A 22,698-nucleotide genomic window follows, 5' to 3' on the forward strand; every position below is an offset into this window, starting at 1 on the left:
ACGAAGAGGTAAACAAGCTCCTTGTCGTCTTTCTCCACCTGTGATGCAACAACAAAAAAATCTTCCTCTTTATGACTACAAAAGATGGGACTGTATGTCTATCACATTAAGTCTATAGCCACCATTTTTGGTGGCATTTACCTTCAGCTAGCAACAATGTCAAAAATCCACAAATCAAAACACACCATGAACGAAATCGTATTAAAGGTGTCGGCGACTTTCCACATCTGCGATCACTTGGTCAATACATCCTCATATGATGACAACAACACAACCAATTTGTGAGTTGGCATGATGAGCCCAGCATCCAAGCACAGGTCATTATTATGGGCCATAACTTTCCATACATGCTTCAAGGTGATACAAATATGTATGTGACAGTTATTTGATTACAATAGCAAATTATTATGTTTCGGTGCAAGTGACAGATTGAATGCAAGATTTTGAAAAGATGATCAAAAGCATTGATTGACCAGCGTCTAGCCGAAACATGCATACGGAGTAGGACGAGGAGGAGAAGGCGGTGGTGGAGGTGGTTGAGGAGTACCTGTACCCCCCTTGGGAAACAGACAGATAGCGCAGTTAGCTTTATCAACAGAGGGCAAATTGGTGATGAATAACAATGATCACCGTCATACCCAGCTAGCCACACGCTCCAGGTCTCCAGCTGCAGTTGGAGTAAAGCTTTCTGAACCTCTTCCTTGGCCTCTGTCTCTCCTACAACACAATAACCATTACCGTGATAGGGCATAAGTGGAAAACATTTTATTCAAAGGTTATTTAAAAAAAAATAGATAGAAAACAAATACAATCATTCCCCTTTTTTTGAAAGCATTTTGATTATAATATTTTTTAAATGAATATATATTTTTTTGTTAGTTGTTGATATTTTGTTAGTTTTACAAATCCAATCCATTCCTCTTTTGCTGTGAATCAACATTTAAACAACCTGTAGCACAGCTGATGGTTTGGCCACAAACTTTCCCAAAGATAGGTTTTTTTTTTGTCTTATTTTGAGCAAAAAGTTCAAATATTATCAACGAATAAAATATATCAGAGAAAATTTTGTTTTGAGAAAAACGTTTTATATGTTTGGTAACAAATATGTTAGAAATAAAAAAAAAAGTGTATTTTTTAGCAAAAAACTTTGTTTTATAGGAAAAATATATTGTCACAGGAAAAAGAACATCATGGGAAAAAAATCATATTTTTCAAGAGCACAAAGTCTATATTTTCGAGAATAAGTTTGAGGGAAATTTGTTTATTTTGAGGGAAAAAAGGTATAATTAAAGGAAAACGTTGATTAAAAATCACATAAAAAGTCATTTTTTAAAAGAAAAAACAGTTAAGTTTTCAAGAAAACAAGTTGAATATTTTTGAGAGAAAATGAAGAAAAATTATTTTAGGGAAAAAAAAGTTCCAACTATTTTCAAGAAAAAAAATGTATCAAAGAAACTTAATTTTGGAGAAAAACGTTTTATATGCTTGATAACAAATATGTTACAAATTTGAAGACAAAAAAAGTTGTATTTTTAGCAAAAAAAAAAAAATGTTTTATAGGAAAAATATACTGTAAAGGAAAAAGAACATCATGGAAAAAAATCCCATTTTTCAAGAGCACACCGTCTATATTTTCGAGAATAGGTTTGACTATTATCGAGGGGGGGGGGGATTTATTTTGAGGGAAAAAAGGTATATTTTAAAGGAAAAAGTTGATTAAAAATCACAAGGGAAAAAAAGTTGAACAGTTCTGAGAAAGTTATTTCAAGAAAATAAGTTGAATATTTTTAGAGAGAAAATGAAGAAAAATCATTTTAGGGAATAAAAAAGTGCAATCTATTTTCAAGGAAAACAAAATTTCAGAGGAAAATGTGCATTTTAGAGTAAAAGGTTGTATCTTCCATCCATCCATCCATTTTCTTTACCGCTTATCCTTGAAAAAAAAAATTGAATGTTTGTGAAGAAATACAAAAAAGATCCGAAATGACCTTTGATGTTGTTGCGTTTGGAAATCATCACACGGCCCCTGTCGCACGTACGTACATACCGACTGATGCGGAGGCGTCACGATGCTCGACTGCGTGGCCGACAACAGCAGCAGCTGCACGCACAACAGCAGCGCCAGAGTACGAGACATCTAAAATGGCGTCTTCCTTCTGGCTTCCTAATAAGCCGCTGCCTGTTTACAAAACGTTTTTTTCAAAGTCCCAATTGGGTTGACATGAGAGGGTTGACATGTAAACAAAATATTTGTTTGTGTTCTGTGATGTGCTTTGTTTTTGCCTCTGGTGTGCTGTAAAAAGACAAGGAACCGCATTTGGTAACATCAGATCAAACCAAAATGGACGCCAGATGCCTCGTTATATGGCTGAAGAATTACGTGATGAATTAAGATTTACAAAGTAATGAATGTCTTGAAAGTTTTAATTTTATATTATGCATATATATATATATATATTTTTTTTTTTAAATCATAACTTTACAAGACAAGGAACCATTTTAGTTAACTAAAAAAAATGCTATCACTATTAAGGTGGAAGAACCATTTCAACAAATGCAAAAATTTACATTTATAAATAATACAAATTATAATTTGCATAGCGCCTTCTACTTAGCTCAACAAGTACTACAATCGGGACCAATATTAAAATGGCCAAGTAGGCCTGAGGCCCGTCACACACCAAGCAACGCGGTCGTAAGCAAGTGAAGCGGAACATCACGGAAAAAATTACAGTTGGCGACTTTGCTATACACCAAGGGACGGCGCACCACGATTCTACCGCCACGTTGCAACGGAAAAACTGCAACCCTGTATCAGGTTTTGAGGCTCCACATACAAGATACTGTACTTTTCATAGAACCACAAAAACATGGCACGATCATCATTGAAGAAGCAGATTGCTACAAAGAAATGAAACGGGTGACAATAAAGAAGAGAGTGGGATGTTTTGAGAGTGTTGCCAATAATCGATCGGCCATGCATTTCGGCCACAGAGACTCTCCATGCTTTGCTTTCTAGCTTTCTATAGTATATATTATTGAAAGCCGCTGAAATATTATGCACAGTTAGAACATTAACACTATGATTGAATTAAAAGAGAAATTAAAACAATGCACTAAAATATTCAATTAAAACGTATTGCACAAAAATGTTTGATAAAAATTGTACCTGGATAAATGGCTAAAAAAAGCAATTCTTCAAGATGAAGTGCAATGTATTGAACTTAAAAGTTTTATCCAACTGAGCTGTACTTAGGCAGTAATTATTTTTTATACCACTCGAGGGAGCCGGCAAAAGTACCACAATTTGAGAAACACTGATTTAGAATTGATCATTAAAACAGTCACTGCCAGCCTTCCCAGTTAACATGGATATTTGACTTCTAAAGCCGTCAATGGCAGTGAATGTGTTAATGTGATTTTTTCTCATTATTTAGTTGTACTTCCAAAACCTGTGTGTTGTTGAGTTCTGTTCACGTGTCTTTGGCCTGGAGGGATGAGCGCAGAGGTGGGCAACCCGCGGTCCGTGGGCCATATGCGGCCTGCTGTCCAATTCGAAAAAAACAAAACAAAAATAAAACCTCAAGAGGAACTGTTAGTAAAACCTCACGCATTACATTTTCTTTGTAGTACGTGTGGTATGGCCCTTGTACAATGGTCACCGATTCACTGCACCGCACCAGACAAAACAAGCTGGCGGTTATGTAAAGACTATTGTCTACTCCTAAAATATGTACCGCGTCGTAGTTTACATCATCACCTTGTTCCTGCTACTTTATTGTGCAAAGTGATTTAGGTGAAGGAAGCTTATCCTCATTTTCTTTTCTTTTTTTCCTGGAAAGGGATTAGAGAAGCAAGGCGGGCCTCAACTCACACTGTGCTACACTTTCTCATAAGCGGAAAAACACTTTTCAACACAGGGCACTTTACATGCCTATAACTTCACAAAAGATTAAACAAAAAGATTTATAATCTTCTCCGTTCTGACGAGCGAATCGGTAAGTCGATGCACATTTTGCTTGTGGGACTATCTACATTGCACCTCTTGTTGTACCTTCTAAAAATATCCCAGAATGTATGTATTTAAGATGCGTTGACAACTTAAATGCTGGCCACGACATGTTACACTTTTTTAATTTCGATTTTTAGTTAGATTATATTATATAAGATTATAGTTACATTTTGTGTTAAAAACATTCACTGATGAAATTTGTCCATGTTACAGCAACTAATTAACTATATGCATGCATATATATTTGTCAACCAAACTATATATACCACCAAACAAGAAAGGAAACATCAACACTGCCCTTTTTGTATTATCGTATTTAAATGTATTTATTGCAGAACAAATATATGTTCTCCATTTATGTTTGTATTCTAATTAAATACATTTCTTTGTATTTATCTTCATTCTATTATTAATATTTTTATTATTATATTTTATTCATCCTTTAATTTTAGTTTAGTCTATAGTTTTCTATGTTGTTTTATTTTCTTTTAAAATTCTAAATATTTTGATTAATTATAATTGTATTTTTAATTTTGATTTATTTTCCACTTGAATTTACTACCTATTTTTTAAATATATTTGGTTAATTTATTTATTTTAGTTTTATTTGTTTTTCTTTTCCAATAACTTTGTTTTATTTTAAATAATTGATGCATTAGTTTATATTTTTAGAATAAAATTTGTATAATTCTGTTTTGAGGCATTTCATTTTCTTTAATTTACATTTTTAATTTTAATGTATATATTTTATCTTCATGTTGTTTATTTTATTAGAATTTCAAAATTTTTTAAAAAGAGTTTATTCAAAGTAGCCTTGCACGTGGAGCAAGTAGTTGTGCGTAACTGTGTGTGTAACTGTTTTCAAATTTGTATTTTGCATCTATTATTGTAATTTGCATGTTTTATTTGAAGCTATCCTTTGAAAAAAAATCAATATTTGTTATTTGTTTAATTTTAATGAATGATTTCACTTTTTTCATAAACTTATTTTTAGTTAGCTTATTTTTTTAAATAGTTTTTCATTCATTTATATTTGTAAATTTCATATTTACGGCATTTTGTTTATTTTAACAGGATGTGTACGCGACGTAAGAAAGTATGACTTTTCGATATCAAGCTTCAATTTTTGTTCCCATGTTGCACGTTTGTGAGATGACGACAGCGGGCTGAGCGAACGTTTGAGCGCGTCCGCGATGGGGCGCAAGTTGGACCTGTCCGGCCTGAGCGACAACGAGGCCGAGCACGTGCTACAGGTGGTGCAGCGCGACATGAGGCTGCGCAAGAAAGAGGAGGAACGTCTCAGGTGAGCACATCGCACCTTCCCGTACGTTCTCCCACCCGCGTACGTAACATGTTGAAATCCATTTGCGCCATTTTACAAGAACTATTTTGGGGTCACTTCAAATTGACCCAAAATGGTTGCCACACACCTCACTAGTATTTCTTATTATATGCGATTTCTCCAAGCCAATCAGGAAAAAAAAAAAAATGTAATTTTTTTTTTTTTTTTTTTTAATCAATGTAAATTTAATATTTATGGCAATATCTTTTACAAAAGACAAATGTCTTTTGTAAAATAAATAAATATATATATATATATATATATATATATATACATATATATATATATATATATATATATATATAATGATGTATTGAAAATTTTGATTCTTGTTTTTTTCCAATTCTCAGACAATAAGCAAATATAAATAATATACCTTGAAAAGAAAATCTAAAAAAAATATAGCATATATGTTTTTAGAATTTTATAGGGCAGGGAAGCATTTTGGTGCAAAATAAATACAGAAATAAATAGCACTGTTGGATTTATCTCACCAAACATTATAATGAATAAACACAAAAGGAATGAAGACGTTGGTCATTTTACTCATGAGGAGGGCGCATGGGAGATTGTTCAGGTTACAGCCTCTCAACATGCTCTAAACAATCTCTCCCGTCGCTCCTGCATTTATTTGAAAATTGGGAGGTTTCTAAGTTTACAAGACATAACGTACTAAGCTACAAGACACAACACACTAAGGGTAGGGTTTCAAGGTGAAAACATGGCACCTGCCACGTCCCGGCCACGTCCTTCTCTCAGATGATTCCTGCTGAGTCATCTTCTTGAAGGCGAGACATCTTTCTTTCTAAACATTGTCCATAATACTAATGCAAGCTAAGCAAATAAATGATAACTTCTACAATATATCTAACAAGCACACAATTTGTAATTTTCGTATAAGACATTGAATTTCTCAAAGACGCATATCTTGTAGTCCTTGCAGTGCTGCCGTCTTTCTTCAGTCATTTACTCATTGGCGCAGTTGAGTGTATTAAAAGGCGAGAGGATTCTGATAGAATCCTAATTTTTGCTCTGCTGCTATTAGCGCTGGGCTCTGTTTGCATTCCAGGCCTTGTCAAGATTAGGCCAAGCGCTGGAATCAGCATAAAGGAAGCCACAGCCCTTTCCTGTTCTTTCCTCATCACGACAAACCATAGGTGTCCCACACTTCACTAAAGGCTGCCCCCTGATGGACATCAGACACAATGCAAATTTGAGAACTTTCACCACCGCTTGCCTGCCTCGCACACACCCACTCGCTCCACTCTCAAAAGTTGCTCTCAACGAGCCCAACTGATTGGTCAATTTGTATCATATATGAGGAGTTACAAGACACTATATTTTTTTGATGACACTGAATTTGAACACCGCTTTGCTTGCCTCGCGCACACCTACTCGTTCCACTTGCAAGACCATTTAATTGGCCGGGTCGTGTCAAGACTGACTTTGATCACCGCTTGCCTGCCTTGCAAACACCCACTCGCAAACTTCCTTTTAATGTACCCATTTCATTGGACGATTCCTGTTAAAGGAGTTACGTTGGAGGCCATTATCTGTTGACGCTAGACTTGAGTACGGCTCATCTGCCTCGCACACACCCACTCGCTCCACTCGCAAAACCATTCGATTGGCCGAGTCGTGTCACCTGAGAGGAATTACAATGCATGACATTATCTATTCATGCTGAACTTTAACACTGCTTCCCTGCCTCACGCAAAGCTGCTCTGGATAAACTCATTTGATTGGCCGAATTGCATCACACGGGACAAGTGACACTACATGATCTGTTGATGCTGAACTTGAACACCGCACGCATCCATCCGCTGGCCCCCCAAACTCTACTTTCCTGCATTTTGTTTCCAAATCCATCCTCTGCTCCCCCACCCCACCCCCAGCGAGCTGAAGCAGGCGCTGGACGAGGAGGGCAGTCGCTGCCTGCTGCTGTCACGCCAGCGTTGCTTCAACCAGCGCTGCTGCATCCGCTGCTGCGCGCCCTTCAGCTTCCTGCTCAACCCCAAGCGCCGGTGTCGCGACTGCCTGTACAACGTGTGCAAGGCCTGCAGAATCTACAGCAAGGCCGGCAAAGCCTGGCTCTGCTGCGCCTGCCAGAAGAGCAGGTAAGCGATGACTCTTGACACTGGCACTGTGTCCGCGCGTGCGTGCGGCGCCAGCGCGCATTAATACGGTCTTTGGCCTCTGCTGGAGAGATGGATTTTAAACCTATTACAAGCAACAGTAACAGTGAACAGCATGATTTTTCTTTTTTTTTCTATTGCCGTGTTTATTGCATGTACATTCACAGATGATTTTATATATGTTTAAATGATACATTTGCAATGTTTTTATCACGAGCTGAAAAACAATGCAGCCTTCGTAAAGTTTTTAAGCTGTTTTATTTGAAAATAAATCAAATTCGTGCAAAGAAAAAAAAAATAATTTAATTTAATAAAAAATAAATTAATTTTTTTTTTCCAAATTGGCTCCAGCATGTTCATTGTATACTGGAAAACAATAAAAAGAAATTGTTTTGTAGGATTGATTTTTTTATTTCATTTTTTTGTGCAATATTGTTGATGCTTCCCCTTTTTACAATTTTTGGGGGACCAGCTGCATTTCGCTTCGGCATTGTTGATTCTTTTTTTTTTTTTGATAAATAATTTGGTACCATTTTATAAATAAATAAATACACACACAGTAAAAAATTTCTTATTTTCTTGTAAATATCTCAACAAAACTGATGGTTTTGGAGATGTGAGGGTTCTATATATATTTCAGGATGTCGAAAAAACTAATTTAGTTCCTGCAATCTACAAGCAATGTAATACAGTAAACATGCTGCTAATTTAATGGCCAGTATTATTACGCTTGTATTGGAAGTGTACCTAATGCAGCGTCCACGGGGCTTGGATTGTCTTTCGTGAACATGCTGTTGTGTCTTTCAGGTCGCTAAAGAAACAGTCACTGGATTGGTTCTACGTGCACGTGAAAGGACGCTTCAAGCGCTTCGGCAGCGCCAAAGTGCTGAAGACCATCTACAGGAGACACTTGGCCGAGCACAGTCCAGTTTCGGAGCTCACGGGTACACTACAACACACATCCAACATGTCGGTATGCGAGCGGGGGTAGGGTATTAAGGATTAAACTCACGCAACTTCATCAGATTACTCGGAGCGCTGCCAGTTTCCCATTTGTTGTATCTTTGTTTTTGCCCTCATGTGGTGTGTTGAAATGATCGAGGCAAAGTTCGTCAGTGCTGCTGTGGCTCAATCATAATGAATACTGTATGTATTTACTGGGTATTTGCCCTTCACGGCAATAGACAGACACTTCACTCCAATCAAAATCTGACCCACCGCATTAATATAACTGTAAGTTGACTGCTCTAACCGGCCAGTCCGCTGCACAAATTTGATAATTCGCTACATTAACCACTTTACTGCATTCACATTCCATTTCACTGTACTGAACAAGGAGTTGACTGGATTTGACTGGAGGAAAGTCACTGACCACAGTGTGCTGTGCGAAAAGGACAATTCCCCACCAGCTCATTTCAGAAGTTGATTTCATGTTACTGGAAGTTCACTGCACTAACCCTCTAGTCCACTTCAATAATATGACAATTCACGGCACTAAAGAGTAAGATAACTGCACTAACCCAACAGTCCACTGAGCTAATATGATGATTCGCTGTTGTAAAAAAAACAACACAAAACAGTTAACTGTATTTGTTTCACAATTCACTTCACAAACCAGCCAGTTCACTTCCCTTGCCTGACAATTTGTGTACGAACTTTCCGGTTCACTACACCAAACTGTCAGTAGACAGGGAATAACATGCCATTTCAATGCATTTACCGGTTTGTTCTTCATACTAACTGACCAGTTCTCTTGGATTGCATGACACAATCAAGGGAGAGTCACTGCACCGTAACTACGCACGCCGCGTTTGACACCCCTGGTCTACAGTATATTTGATGTAGCCCGTTGGAAGCCTCCTCCCTCCCCACCCTTCCCAAACATGATTAAGAGTGACCTGGTGTTCTGCTGTGACCCAGCAACCAGTAATACCACGCACGAGGCCGAGCGCTAATGCACTTACATAACCACAAATGGCCGCATTGTTGCATGAATATTAACATGACGTGGTCAGAGCTCAAAGCTCAGTTGGAAGGGGAAACTGTCTCTATCGGACTCTCTCGCTCTTGACCCCCCCCCCACCGTCTCCCGCCCCCCCCTGGGAGGTTTCAGCTTAGTCTTTATGGCCTGGAGGGAGCGAACAACAATTGTTTCCCGTTTGACCCCTTGTATACGTGTGAAAAAGTGTATTTTCTGTGTTGCAGAGGGGAGTGCCTACGAGGAGAGCATCTGCAATGAAGGCAGCATCTGCGGCAGTGACGCCACTTTCTACAGACAAACTGAAGGTGGCTGACAATCCCGTTCGCAAACACTAAAGGCTTTTGTTGCATAAAACAACCAGTTCACCGCATTCAATTTCCAATTGCTCACCACAATAGCCGACCTTCACACAAACCTGTCAATTCCTTGTGATTACCTACGAGTTCTCAAACCTCCAGTTCACTGCATTCATATTTGAGGTCACTGCACAAAACGAGCAGGCCACTGCAACAATATACCCATTCACTCCATGTGACTGCTAGTTCTCTGTTTGTTACATCTCACTTTTCCCTGCGAAAACATGAAAATACACCGCGCTTTTTTGTGTGTTGGGATTCAGAGCACAGCATGGCAGAGACGCTCACTGTGGCCTTGCGGGTGGCGGAGGAGGCCGTAGACGAGGCCATTTCCAACGCAGAGTTTGACGCTGCCAGTCAGGTTAACGTTGCTTGTCATTCTTGTTATGCCGAGCGTATGCTAAATCTCCACTGTGCTCCCATTTTCAAACATTACTCATCTGTTTCGGTAACGCAAATCTTTTGACCTGAGATGATATGCATTTAGGAGGTAATCAGCTTATGTTTTTGTGTATTTATGTGTAATCAGGAGAATCAGAATGAAGCCCGCTACCTGCGTGAGCACAGAGGAGAGCTCATTGAGGAGCTGGCCAAAACAATCATGCAAAAGGTAAGAAAGAAGACGCAGGATTTACTGCGCACGTTTGATGCCGTGTGACGAGATTATCGCGTGTGTGAAGCCCTCATACTCGATGACGTCAGACAAGAACACCGGCTGATGTTGTAATCGTGCATGTAAGATCATCTCTAGGAGGAAGACCTCGGCTGACATGAGGGACGAGTACGAACAGGAGGGGTCGCTGGAGCAGGGCGTCCATCACCATGGCGACCAGGCTGACGCCGCTTTTAAACACCTCAAAGGCCTCTGGGTGAGTGACAACAGGTTTGACGGTTTGCTCTAAACGGTGACGAGCGCTGACCTCAACTGGTTGGTCTGACTTGCAGAGGTCGCAGTCTGCCTTCTCGCTGATGGACGACAACCGAGACACTCGTCAGACGTCACCCAAGGAAGGAGGATCGGCCGTGTCTTCCTGGACTAGCGTCGAGCGTTTGGAAAACGCTGGTACATCACATTTGTCTTTCGTTAAAACTCTCTTCGAGAACAATTCACTGCAGTCATTAACGATGAACTGCACTAATACACCGGTACACTGCATTAAGATGTCAATAAATTGCCCTAAATTCTACATTCACAGCACTAACCCACCAATTCACATCGGTAATGTGGAAATTCACTGCACTTAATTGGAAGTTTACTGTACCAATATGGCAATTCATTGACCTGAATTTGAAGATTACAGCACGAGACTCCAAGTCACTGCACTGAGCTGCAATGTTCATTGCGCTAATCCACCAGTTCACTGCACTGCACTAAACTGGAAGTTCACTGTACAAACACACCAGCCACTTGATGTTGTGTCCTCAACTTCATATTTGTCTCCACATGTGCGCGTGTACCTGCACAAGGATGCGTGTCCTCTGTGCTGAAGAGTCCAGACGGGAACTGGATCGCCCTGCAGAGTGCTCAGCTGTCGCGGCCAAGCCTGCTGGCCAAAAGGAAAAGTCTGGTCTACAGCGCCTTGGAGAGGGAGTCGGGAGCGGTGTCCGCTTACGAGGGCATGGACTCTGACAACGAAGCCAAACCTGAGCCCGACACCACCTGGGGCGCCATCCTGCAGGAGTTCCACAGGAAGCTGACGGGCTCCAAAGTCCGTCGAGATGCTGACAACAGAAAAGACGCTCGGTCGGACTCCGAGGGGAAACTTCAAAAGTCTCCGGTGGCTAATATTAAGAGGCAGATGCCTGAAGTCAGACGGCCGTCATCTCAAAGGGCCAGCATCATCGACATCAACTTCAACGGGAAAGCCACCGCGGACGAGAGTGGAGTGGGAAGTGAGGCGGCGTCTGGAAAAGCGAAGAGATCACGAAAGAAGAGAAGAAGTAAAAGAAGAGCAACACTTTCTGGACCTCTTCTGAAAGTGAGGCAAATTTTAGACCCAATCGGCCGAATTAATCACATAGAGCTGAACACACATTAAACCTAATCTGGCCGTCAACTGTGTTAATCACATTTCACTGTACTTATCTACCAGTTCACTAAACCAACCTGGCAATTATTTCTTATCTTTAACTTATTCAGAATAACTTAACTTCATTCAGAATAATGGAGCCTGTTAACCCACCAGCAAAGTGCAATACCCAACTAGTGTACTGCCTTTACTTGACTTTAATTGTTTCTACTGATAAACTAAAGTTGTGCCCCAATCTGACGAATGAAACACAAATTTCAAACATGCGTTTATTCACGTCATAACTTCTTCCCATCGACAGGATTACAACAAGAAAGACGCCCATTCCTGTTCTCACTGTGACGCTGACACTCCTGACACATTGACTCCTGATCTGCTCCACCAGGATTTGGACATCAGTCAAGTGAACCAGGACCTTACGTTGGATGCACCACAACCTGCAGAACACATCTCCAGCTCCTCGGGTAGGGATGAAGGTCATTGTGACACTAAAGACAACTGTGAGGCACAGGAGAAGGAAACAAGAAGCCAAGATGAAGAAGAGAAGATGGAGGAGGACTTGGCTGGAGAGAGAGGAGAGCACGTGAAAGAGGATGAGGAGGATGAGGAGGAGGTAAAATCTAGGTTGTACAAGCTGGTGGCAAAGTCCAGACTGGCGTACTTCTCGTCCACCGACAACGAACTGGACCGACCGGGAAGGAGTGAGGAGGACCGAGGGTGTGATGATGAAGATCAGAAGGAAGAGATCGAAGGACTAACACACAAACTCTGCCAGTTGGAGAAAGAAGTCCGAGCAACCATGTTCTCCTCCACAGAGGACGAGCTGGACCGAGTCACAGATGAGGAGGTGAAGAAGGATGAGGAGGAAGAGGAGGAGGAAGAAGAGGAGCTGGCGGTGAAAGTCTGCCGGTTGGCCACCCAAGCGGGCGCCACCCAGTTTTCATCTACCGAGGACGAGCTAGACCGCGAGGAAGCGGCTCACGAGGAGACGCTGTGGATGCTGCAGAAGGACAATGCGGCGCAGGCCACTCAGGTGCGCCACCTGGCCAGTCTGGTAAGCGCCTCACAGTTCTCCTCCACCGAGGACGAGCTGGATCGAGTCGGGGAGGAAGAGGGAAAGATGATGCGGGGAGAGGAGCTGTGGGGAGAAGCGGCGGGAGGACATTGGGAATCCATGCGAGAGGAACCAGTAGAAGAACCAATGAGCGATCATTTTTCAGATCCAATGGAAGAATTGGATGTTGATGAGATGTTATCAGAAGAGGAGGAGGAAATAATGAGAGAGAAACAGGATAAGTCAGAGGTGAAACAGTCAGATCAGAGAGGAGCACAGAAGGTGGAAGAAGAAGACCTCCGAGATGACGGCGTTGGGAAGTGGGAGAGCGAGGATGAAGATGTCGAGTTCGATAAAATAATCAGCGGCATGTTGACAATGACATTGGAGGACATGCAGCAACAAGCCAAGACCGAGGAGAAGAAAGAGGACAGAAAGACAGACGGGAAGAGGAACAAGGATGCAAAGATTGACAAAGAGAGGAAAAATATTACGATGACGATGAAGGAGGACTCAAAGACAGATGAATGGAAGAGTGAGGATACAAAGATAGATGATGAAAGGGAAGAGGATGAAAAGACAAACGAGCGACAGAACAAGGACACAAAGAAGGATGAAGAGAGGAAAGATGATACGATGACAAATGAGGAAAGGAACAAGGACACAAGGACAGAGGAGAACAGGAATTGGGATTTAAAGACATATAAGGAGACAGACAATGAGAAAAGTGTGGACTCAAAGAAAGACGAGGACAGGAAGGAGGATATAAAGACAGGTGAGAAGAAAGAGGCCTCAAAGACTGGTGAGAAGAGGAACAGTGAAGCAAAGATTGTTAAAGACAGGAAAGATTATATTGTGACAAACGAGGAAAAGAATGAGACAGATGATAAGATGAAAGAGGACGAAAAGACAGACAAGGACAGGAACGAGGATATAAACACAAACAAGGACAGGAGCGAGGAAATCAAAGACCTGGGAGGGGACAAAAAGACAGACGAGGACTGGAACAAGGATGCAAAGACAGCCGATGAGAAGAAAGAGGAGAAAAAGAAGGATGAGAACAGGAACAAGACTGATAAAGAGAGGAAAGTTGATAGGATAACAAACGAGGAAAGGAATAAAGACACAAAGACAGACAGGGACAGGAACAAGAATGTAAAGCGGGACAAGGAGACGGGCGAGGTGAAGAAAGAGGACACAAAAACAGGTGAGAACACAAACATTGTGGCCAAGACAGATGCAAAGGATGAAGATGAGAACAGGAACAAGGACACAAAGACTGATGAGGACAGGAATGATGTTAGGAGGACAAATAAGAAAAGCAATGAGGACACAAAGACAGACGGGAGGAGGAATGAGGATACAGAGTCGGATTATGAGAGGAAAGAGGAAGAAAAGGAAGATGAGAACAAGAATGTGAAGATGGACAAGGTGGAAGAGGAGAAGAAAGAGAATTCAAAGACAGGCAAGACCAGAGACACCCAGACAGATGAGACAAAAGAGGTCACAAAAACAGAAAAGGACTGGAACGAGGCAGTTGAGGACCTGAAAGAGGACACAATGGAGAGGAACAAGGATGAAAAGATGGGGAAAAAGGCAGACCGTGAGAAGAATGAGGACTTAAAGACAGGCGAGAACAGAAACAAGAATGCACAGACAGGTGAGGAGAGGAAAACTGATACAATGACAAATGAGAAAAGTAATGAGGACAAGAACAAGGCAGTTAAGGACCTGAAAGAGGACATAAAGGCAGATGAGAACAGGAACAAGGATGTAAAGACAAACAAGGACAGGAGAAAGTCTGCTGAAGACCTGAGAGACGATACAAAGACAGACAAGAAGAAAGAGGACTGGGAAGCAAAGACAGGAGAGCAGAAAGAGGACCTTAAGACAGACAAGGACAGGAACAACGACGCCAAGACCAACAAGAAGCAGAACGAGGACACCATAACAGTCATGGAGAGCAAAGAGGAATTAAACATGGACATGGACAAGAACAGGTCTACACAGACAGATATGGAGGGGAAAGATGATATGAACACTGATGATGAGAGAAAAGAGGACTCAAAAGCAGATGAGAACAAGAATAAGGACCTGCAGACAGACAAGGACTGGAACAAGGAGGCAAAGACAGAAAAGGAGAGAAAAGAGGGCTTGCAAACTGACAAGGACAGGAACACGGATGAACAGACAGGCAAGGACAGAAAGGAGGAAGCCATGACAGACAAAGACTTGAACAAAGATGCACAAACAGACAAGGACAAGAGCAAGAAAGGCAAGACAGACGAGGACTGGAACAGGTATTCAAAGACAGACAAGGACAGAAGCAAGGATGCAAAGAAAGATACGGACTGGAGCAGTGATGCACAGACAGACAAGGACAGGAACAAGGATGTGAAGACAGACAATGAGAGGAAGGAGGATTTAAAAAAAGACGAGAAGAACAGCGACACAAAGGCAGACGAGGACAGGAACAAGAAGGAAAAGACGGACACAATCTGGAACGAGGAGGCCAATACAGACAGGGAGAGGAAGAAGAACTTGGAGACAGATAAGGACAGCAAGGGAGTGACTAAGAACAACCAAGTGAAGGTAGATAGTCCAAAGACAGACAAGAACAAGGACAAGGATATGGAGACTAAAGAGGAAAAGAAGACAGACAACAAAAGGAATGAAGACAGGAACCAGGATGACAAGACCGACATGGAGAAGAAAGACAACTTGAAGACAGAAAAGGACAAGAACGAGGACACCAAGAGTGACGGGGAAAGGAATAAGAACGTGAAGACAGACGAGACAGAAGGTGCAAAACAAAGCCAAGTAGATCAAATGAGGCTACTTGAAAATACAGCGAAGCAAACTGTGGGAGAAATCGTAGGAGCGCTTCAGGGTGCTGATCTTCAGCAACAGCAACAAGAAGCTGCGGTGGAAGACCAAGACAGAAGAAACATGGCCACCACGGAGGCCAGTTTCCTGTCACCAGAGGAGAACGCGAACGTGAGGAACCTTTTAGTAGACCCGTCGCTTCAGCTTCAACTAACCAAGTGCTTTACTAACTTCTTGTTCCTCTTCCTGGTTGTACTTCCTGCACCCTGCAGGCTAGTGACAGTGAAGTGTACCATGCTGTACACTTCATATCAACGTTTCTGGAACAGGTGAGACGGACCGAGTACCAGCTGTTTAGCTGCGTTTCCACAGAGCGAGTGGTACAGTTTGGTTACAGTAAACCCTAATCCGGCTTGCGCCGTTGTGAGGATGGAAAGCGGGGAGCTAAGTACATACAGTAAATAGCGTTCGTCTCCAATGAGGTCGTGGGTGAGCCGAAATTGGGCGCAACTGACTTTCGGCAAGTGCAGCGGGGCCAGGCAACGTGGGGCACCTATAGATAAACAACTGTTCACACTCGCAGCCACACCGACGGACAATTTACAATCTTCATTGAGAGGATGCCGGAGTACCAAATAAAAATGAAATAAAACTATTGTTTGCCTGTATGTGCCCTGCGACTGGCTGCCGACCGATCCGCTGTGTACCTTCTCGCCCAAAAGCCAGCTGCAGTAGGCTCCGGACCATAATGAGGACAAATTGAATAGAGAATGGATAGATGGTATTTTATGTTCTTCCTAGTCCATCTCCATTGTAATAATAGTCTGTCTACCAATCGGTTTGTCCGTACCGGTGTCGCTGGTACACCAACACAAAAGTTTGGCATTTTGAACCGAACTCAATTTTCCAGCAAATCCAGGCAACTCTCTTTGCGCAAAATCTTCTCTTTGGCAACCAATCCACCCGAAAGTTCCCGTTCCTTCTTGTAACTGGGGTCTGTGTCTGTGCGCCGCAGAGGCACTCGGCAGCGTCCCTATGCAGCATAACCACCGAGGTCCTGAAGGTTCTGAATGCCACTGAGGAGCTGCTCCAGGGGCTGGAGGGCCGCGAAGGCCGTTGCCCCTCTGCCCCCTCTTTGCCCGCCAACGCAGACCCCAAGGAAATAGATCAGCAGTTCTCTGCGCTGGAAGAGAAAGTAGGTTCTAGTTCAGGGCTGACCAAACCTTTGTGTGCAAGGGAAGCATTGGATTTTTAAAAGGGATGGTCCAGGAGGTCATTGTTACCGTTAAAATATAGAAAATAGTCTATTTAAATTATTATGAAAATAATCCAGTCCTGTCTTTAAATTGTATTTCAAGTAATCAATCAGCCAATTATTTAATGAGATAAATGAACAAGGTAATCACTCCTATATCGCGGTTCAATTCAGCACTCTTGATTTAGTGTAAATGCTCGGTGGGCCACGTGGGCTCGCTTTGGCGGCGCTAGGTACTTTCAATATAGTCCTCTGCAGGTGTACATGGCGGCGGGCTCGGTGTACGGTGTGGAGACCGAGCTCGGCGAACTGGAGGAGCGCGCCAGGGGCATCTCGAGCGGCACGCCTGACACGGAGCTGTTTTTCCTGGAGGAGGAGGTGGCATCGGCCGCCGCCAGGGTTCAGCAGTCGGAGCTACAGGTGACTATTCATAGATCTCAAAACACCTCAAATCTTGCAGTTTCTAAAAAAAAAAAAAAAAAAGATGTTGACAATCAGTGCAATTATAAAAAAAAATGTAAATAGAATATCCTTTAATTCTTACCATTTTAGGGTTGATGAAATTGTAGCTCACAGATTTGTCCATAGGGTAAAGCAACTATGCTAACAATAAGAAGCTGCTACAGGGGGTGCTACTATGCTGTGCTCATTAGGATCGGCAGGAAATTGTTTTGTTTTGTAGAAAAAAACAAAAAAAAACTCACATTTCTCCAAGTAGTGGTTGTGGAAATTTGCTCACTCAACTGCAAATAGAGGGAGGAATCATTTGGAGATTAGGGGTCAGATGTCTGTTCGAGGGGATGTTACCGGTAAGTTACAATTTATGTCAAGTGGAAATTTAAAACATAACGTGACGTGACATAACACTAAGGCTGTATGACATAACGCCGCGTAACGTAACGTCGCATATCAAAAAGGCCACATATCATATAGCGCCACATGTGCAATACCACATAACGTAAGTCACATAATTTAATGCCACATACAGTAATTCTGCATCACATAATGTAACACCGTGTAACGTAACGTCACATATCAAAAAGGCCAACTAGCGCAACGCCACGTATCGTAGCGCCACATACGCAACGCCACATAATGTACCACAAAATGACGTAACATCGAATTATGTAACATTACAGAAGGCCACATATCGTAACATCACATAACACACACCACATAAAACTTAGCGCTACTTAATGTAATGTCACATAATCGCATAATAAAATGACATGACGCAATGCTGCGTCAGGCAACACTGCATAAAGTAACACCATATAACGATGCAACATGACAAAAATAGCACAAAACAGTCACATAATGAAAAGGCCGCATAACGTAACACCACATGACGTACCCCCACGACATAAAACCGCATAACGCAAAAGTCACGTAACATAACGCCAGATAGGATAACGTAACATGACACATCGCCCCATAACGTGTCACTACATAACATATTACCACATAAAATGACAAGCTATAATAAAAAGGCAAATAACAATGTAACGCTACATCAAGAAAAGGCCACGTAACGCCTTCCTATAAGACTCCGCACTTGAATTCACGTGAGAGACGTTGGTCGGCGCTACTGTTTTGGTCTGTGATCAATAGCGCCTCTGAACAGAGTATATGCGGTTTCCGACGCAGATCAGCGACATCTCGGCAAGGATCGCAGCGCTGAGGAGCGCCGGTCTGGACGTGGACCCGCAGTCCCGCTTCGCCAAGACGAGGACCGTCCCAGTCATGGTAAAAAGTAGCGCGTTTTTGCCTTCTCGCACACATGCGCGCGATGCGACCGGAACCCGCACGATGTCACGGGCCTCACACAAAAGACGGCGTTGTCTTTCCAGCCTCTCACGCTGAGCTCGTCCAGACAGCTGAGGAGACGACTGCCAGCGCTCCCACGTCCAGGTGAGCGCAACACAAAACCACACTGCGCTTTCATTCGCAGGATTCACATTGCTTAGCCACTCCATTGCTACCAGAACAAAATTGTATGGAGTGCACACAAAAATGAAACATTTAATTGTTATGTTTTCAAATGTTTGCATTTTAAAATAGCTCATTTGAATACCGTGAGTGTTACGATCTGTGCTGAAGCCCGGTACACTTCCCTGGAACCAGCGTGGTCGGAATTGGCGTGTTTGCGATCCGTCCGTCCGCCAGCTATTTATTCATCTTGCGTAATGACTCGAATAGGAAAGTTGCAGCGTTGTTTCGTGAAGCAACGGCAAGTGCAAAGACTCTTTGTTTCCGCTACAGACTGAAAACAGATGTGCCTGTCCCCCGATTTTATGGCAACTCGTTCGGGTTTAAACTGGACCACTAATATTTTAACAATTTCGGTTACATCAGCGGTGCGCTACATTCACTTCGATGCATCGAAGTAACTGTCCCGAACCGCAACCCCAAAGCCTTACCCCGACACGAACCTGAAAACCTAACCCCAATCCTAAACCTTTCCCCAATTGTAACTCTTACACCTAACCCTTAGCCCAATCCTAAACCTTACAGTAACTCGAAACCAAACTATAACCTTGACCAATTTGTATTTCCTGACGCAAATACGGTATTGGAATTATTATTATTATTTTTTTTATATTTGAATTTTTTTTTTTCCCCATTATGTTCCAGAAGACAACAAAAGCTAATTTAAGGACAGCTGACCTCTGCAGTGCCTTCGTGACTGATGCCTTCCTTTCTGCTATTTTGATGTTTACGAGAAAGACAATGCTACAAAATATTGCAAATTTGTCATCATTTTAGAGATCATTTTTATAACAGTACAGTCTAGAAAAAAACATGAACATGATTAAAGGAATTGTACATTTTGACTTTTGCCCTCTGTGTTTACATGTAATAGTAGTGTACATATTTGTGAAGCAGAATGATCAGTAGAAAAGAAAGTTATGCTTGAAGATGAATGGCAGCGAAGACCTGAAGGCAGACAACGTGAGGAATTTCGTTTGTATTTTGGAAAAGAGGAAATGACACTGGGCGAAGACATTCGGGAGGAGGACGTTTTTCCTGGGGGAACGCTGGCACATAAAAGCGATCTTGGCCACAAAGTGTATTTGTCTTCGCAAATAACATTAAAGCAGTCCACTGGCAAACGCAAAGCCTCCATAAAAATACTTTTGTTTCCTCATAGAGGTAGTAATGTAAGCAAGAGCTGCATCCCAAAGCATTCTGGGAGTCGTAGTCCGGGTCAGGAGCTCTCCGAGCAGAAGAAGCGCTCCCTCGGGTCGGGGACGCCGAAGCCTTCCTTCTGCTCGCTCTCTCGTCTGAGGGCCGTGACGAACGACCGCTTGGGGTCGAGGACCGCCTCGCCGTCTCTCTCCGCGCCGGGGGGGCTCCACTTCGGCATAGGAAGGGTGGCCCGAGCCGCGCCGGAACTTCATGGTGGGCCAACGGGCCGGACGCCGCTGCAGACGAGCACATGGATCGTGTCGTGTGTGCAAAACCGTGCCGACGTCATTTGCAACCTCATTGGAATTTTGGGAAAATTCAGTCCCTAAAGCCAGTTTCACTTAACAGCATGAACATTTGGTCGACATGTCTGTCATTAATGAATGAAGCAAATTGAAAGATTTCAATTTGCTTCATTGCGTCTGGGCGGAGAAATGGAGCAAATTTGGACCTAAAAATAAAATGGTTCGGTAGCACTTTCAGGAACATTTTGAAGGTTCAGGACCCAAATCCAGTTCCATTTAGCAACACGTCATTTTGGTAGACGTGTCTATCAAGAGTAAACTCGCCCGCCTGCCCTCAAAAAAGGCAAATCAACCCATGTCTGATGACATACAGGAGGTTTGCCATTTTGTTTTGAGGCAGCCGTTTTAGGGTCATTGATTTGGTCCAAATCGGATCCAATTTGAAGCATGCAAACTCGAGAGATGGGGGACGCAAAATTGTGAAACATTTCATAAAGGTTTTTTGTCTTCCTTGACCGATGCAAAACCTCAGACCGGGATGCCAGCGTAACGTCCTCAGCGGAGGTCACGAAATGAGAAGCGCAGCTGTACGAGTGGGCTGCCGTCGTAGTCACTGACCTCCATGAAGAAGAGGCTGGCGCCGGACGTGGGGCGATTGTACACGTAGACGAATACCAGGACGCCCGTCGCCATGACGACCATCACCATGACCACGCCCGCCAGCAGACCCGCCTGCTCCCGTTGGCCCGTGTCGTCGTCCTCGCCGCCCGCTGTGACAGCGCACGCGTGGAAACGTTACACGTGTATGTTACGTGATATAAATGTTTATATCACAGATTACAGAAGGCTTTATTACGCACAGCTACATAATCTGAATGAGATCTGAGACGCGCTATGCATCAGCGCTCCAGTTCTGTCGGCGGCGCTTCTGGACTTCAGCGTTCAGCAAACTTTTGGCTCATTGGCCTCAATGCTAGCAGATTCTTTCAATTCAGATCTGCACCAAAATATGAAGGATTCTCTCGCCGACCGTGTGCCTTTTGCTGCTTTTGTATCATCCTGCAAATAAACTAAAGAACGTAACTCAATAAGTAAAAACACTGAACGCAGCCTCTTGCCTAATATTTTTAACTAAGACTGAAAATGTTCCGCTCTTGCATCGGACGGAGTACTTCATGTGACTTACGTTTCTCATTGATGTGAAATGCCACTTTTGCGTCCTCTACAAACAAGACCATACATTGAAATAAATAACAGTACTTATGAAGTTTGCCTTTTTCACCCACGCAACAAGAAAACATCACATTGCAGTCAGCGGTGGTCGACAACAGCCTGAGTGGGGGCCCGTGAATAACTGCCCTCCGGCTTGTGAGGTAACCGGGAGGCGGCCACAAATCCGCACGTACATTGAGGACACGACGCAGTATTTAACGTGGCGCGGTAAAGAAAATGGATGGATGGACGGTTGTATACACTCGACTATGTGCTAACAGAGCACTGGCAAATAGCTCAACACTCGCCGCGCACGCACGTGCACGCACACGCATGGAGGGCTTTGACCACAAAGCACACACTGTACATGAATTATTTTTTTTTTGACATTGAATAATAGTTTAAAATACTATTTCACTTAGGTTTATTATTACAGTTGTTATTTCGGTTGTACGTTTCTTACATTTTTTTTATTGGTTGTTGTGATGTTTCCATGATTTTTATTTTTCTATTATTATTTATATTTATTTAATATTTTTCATACTCATCACATTTTCACAGTTTTCTTAATAACATGACAATGCTGCTGATATTTTCCCACTCATCACAGTTACGGTATGTGCTCTTAATAAGAGCAAAAGTGCTGCAAATATTTTATTTTCGAAATATGTAGTTCATCTTTTATCACAATTGTGTGTCGTTGTTTTTTTTTGAGCGACACGAAAAAATCAGCATGATGCAGACATGAATATTTTATTTATACTTCATATTTTTTGCACTAATTACAGTTATGTTTTCCTGAAAACATATAAATACAGGAAATAAATTATGATATTATTATTATACGTTTATTTTTTTTAAACCTTATTTTTTAATCACAATGAAAAATTCCTTGTGAAAAAAACTTTTACATATTACATTTGTATTTAATACTTTTCACACTTTGTTTTATTTCCAGTAAAAAAAAAAAAAATCTGCAATTTTTTTCCCACAGTTGTACAAGTTCTTTAATAACAGTATAAATTCTGCTTTAAAAGAACTTGTACATACTTAATTCATAC

At 42.2% G+C, this 22,698-nt stretch overlaps 2 protein-coding genes across 9 annotated transcripts in view; one reads left to right on the forward strand and one right to left on the reverse strand.

Moving 5' to 3' along the window:
- myripa (myosin VIIA and Rab interacting protein a) lies at positions 1-21,519 on the forward strand. Of its 8 annotated transcripts, none has more exons than XM_061694307.1 (17): positions 1-8; positions 5,165-5,315; positions 7,250-7,471; positions 8,297-8,433; positions 9,695-9,775; positions 10,090-10,187; positions 10,356-10,436; positions 10,567-10,695; positions 10,772-10,889; positions 11,294-11,805; positions 12,158-15,907; positions 16,009-16,065; positions 16,752-16,931; positions 17,250-17,411; positions 18,639-18,737; positions 18,842-18,902; positions 20,958-21,518. In XM_061694307.1, the coding sequence occupies exons 2-17, from the start codon at positions 5,206-5,208 to the stop codon at positions 20,999-21,001; spliced, it is 5,841 nt and encodes a 1,946-aa protein (XP_061550291.1). In that variant the 5' UTR covers positions 1-8; positions 5,165-5,205; the 3' UTR covers positions 21,002-21,518. The 8 variants fall into 8 exon arrangements, with proteins under 8 accessions (XP_061550291.1, XP_061550290.1, XP_061550296.1 ...); XM_061694306.1 differs by lacking the exon at positions 1-8 and adding an exon at positions 3,887-3,998; XM_061694312.1 differs by lacking the exon at positions 1-8 and having other exon boundaries at positions 3,887-5,315; positions 12,242-15,907; positions 20,958-21,519.
- Positions 20,103-22,698, reverse strand: part of plxdc2a (plexin domain containing 2a) — a 9,392-nt gene continuing 6,796 nt past the window's right edge. Inside the window, 3 exon segments of the mRNA XM_061694340.1 lie at positions 20,103-20,343; positions 20,345-20,416; positions 21,044-21,195. Coding sequence (XP_061550324.1) covers positions 20,200-20,343; positions 20,345-20,416; positions 21,044-21,195 — 368 coding nt within the window. The 3' untranslated portion in view covers positions 20,103-20,199.

Source organism: Phycodurus eques, chromosome 13 (assembly GCF_024500275.1).
Source record: "Phycodurus eques isolate BA_2022a chromosome 13, UOR_Pequ_1.1, whole genome shotgun sequence".
Classification (NCBI taxonomy): Eukaryota; Metazoa; Chordata; class Actinopteri; order Syngnathiformes; family Syngnathidae; genus Phycodurus; species Phycodurus eques.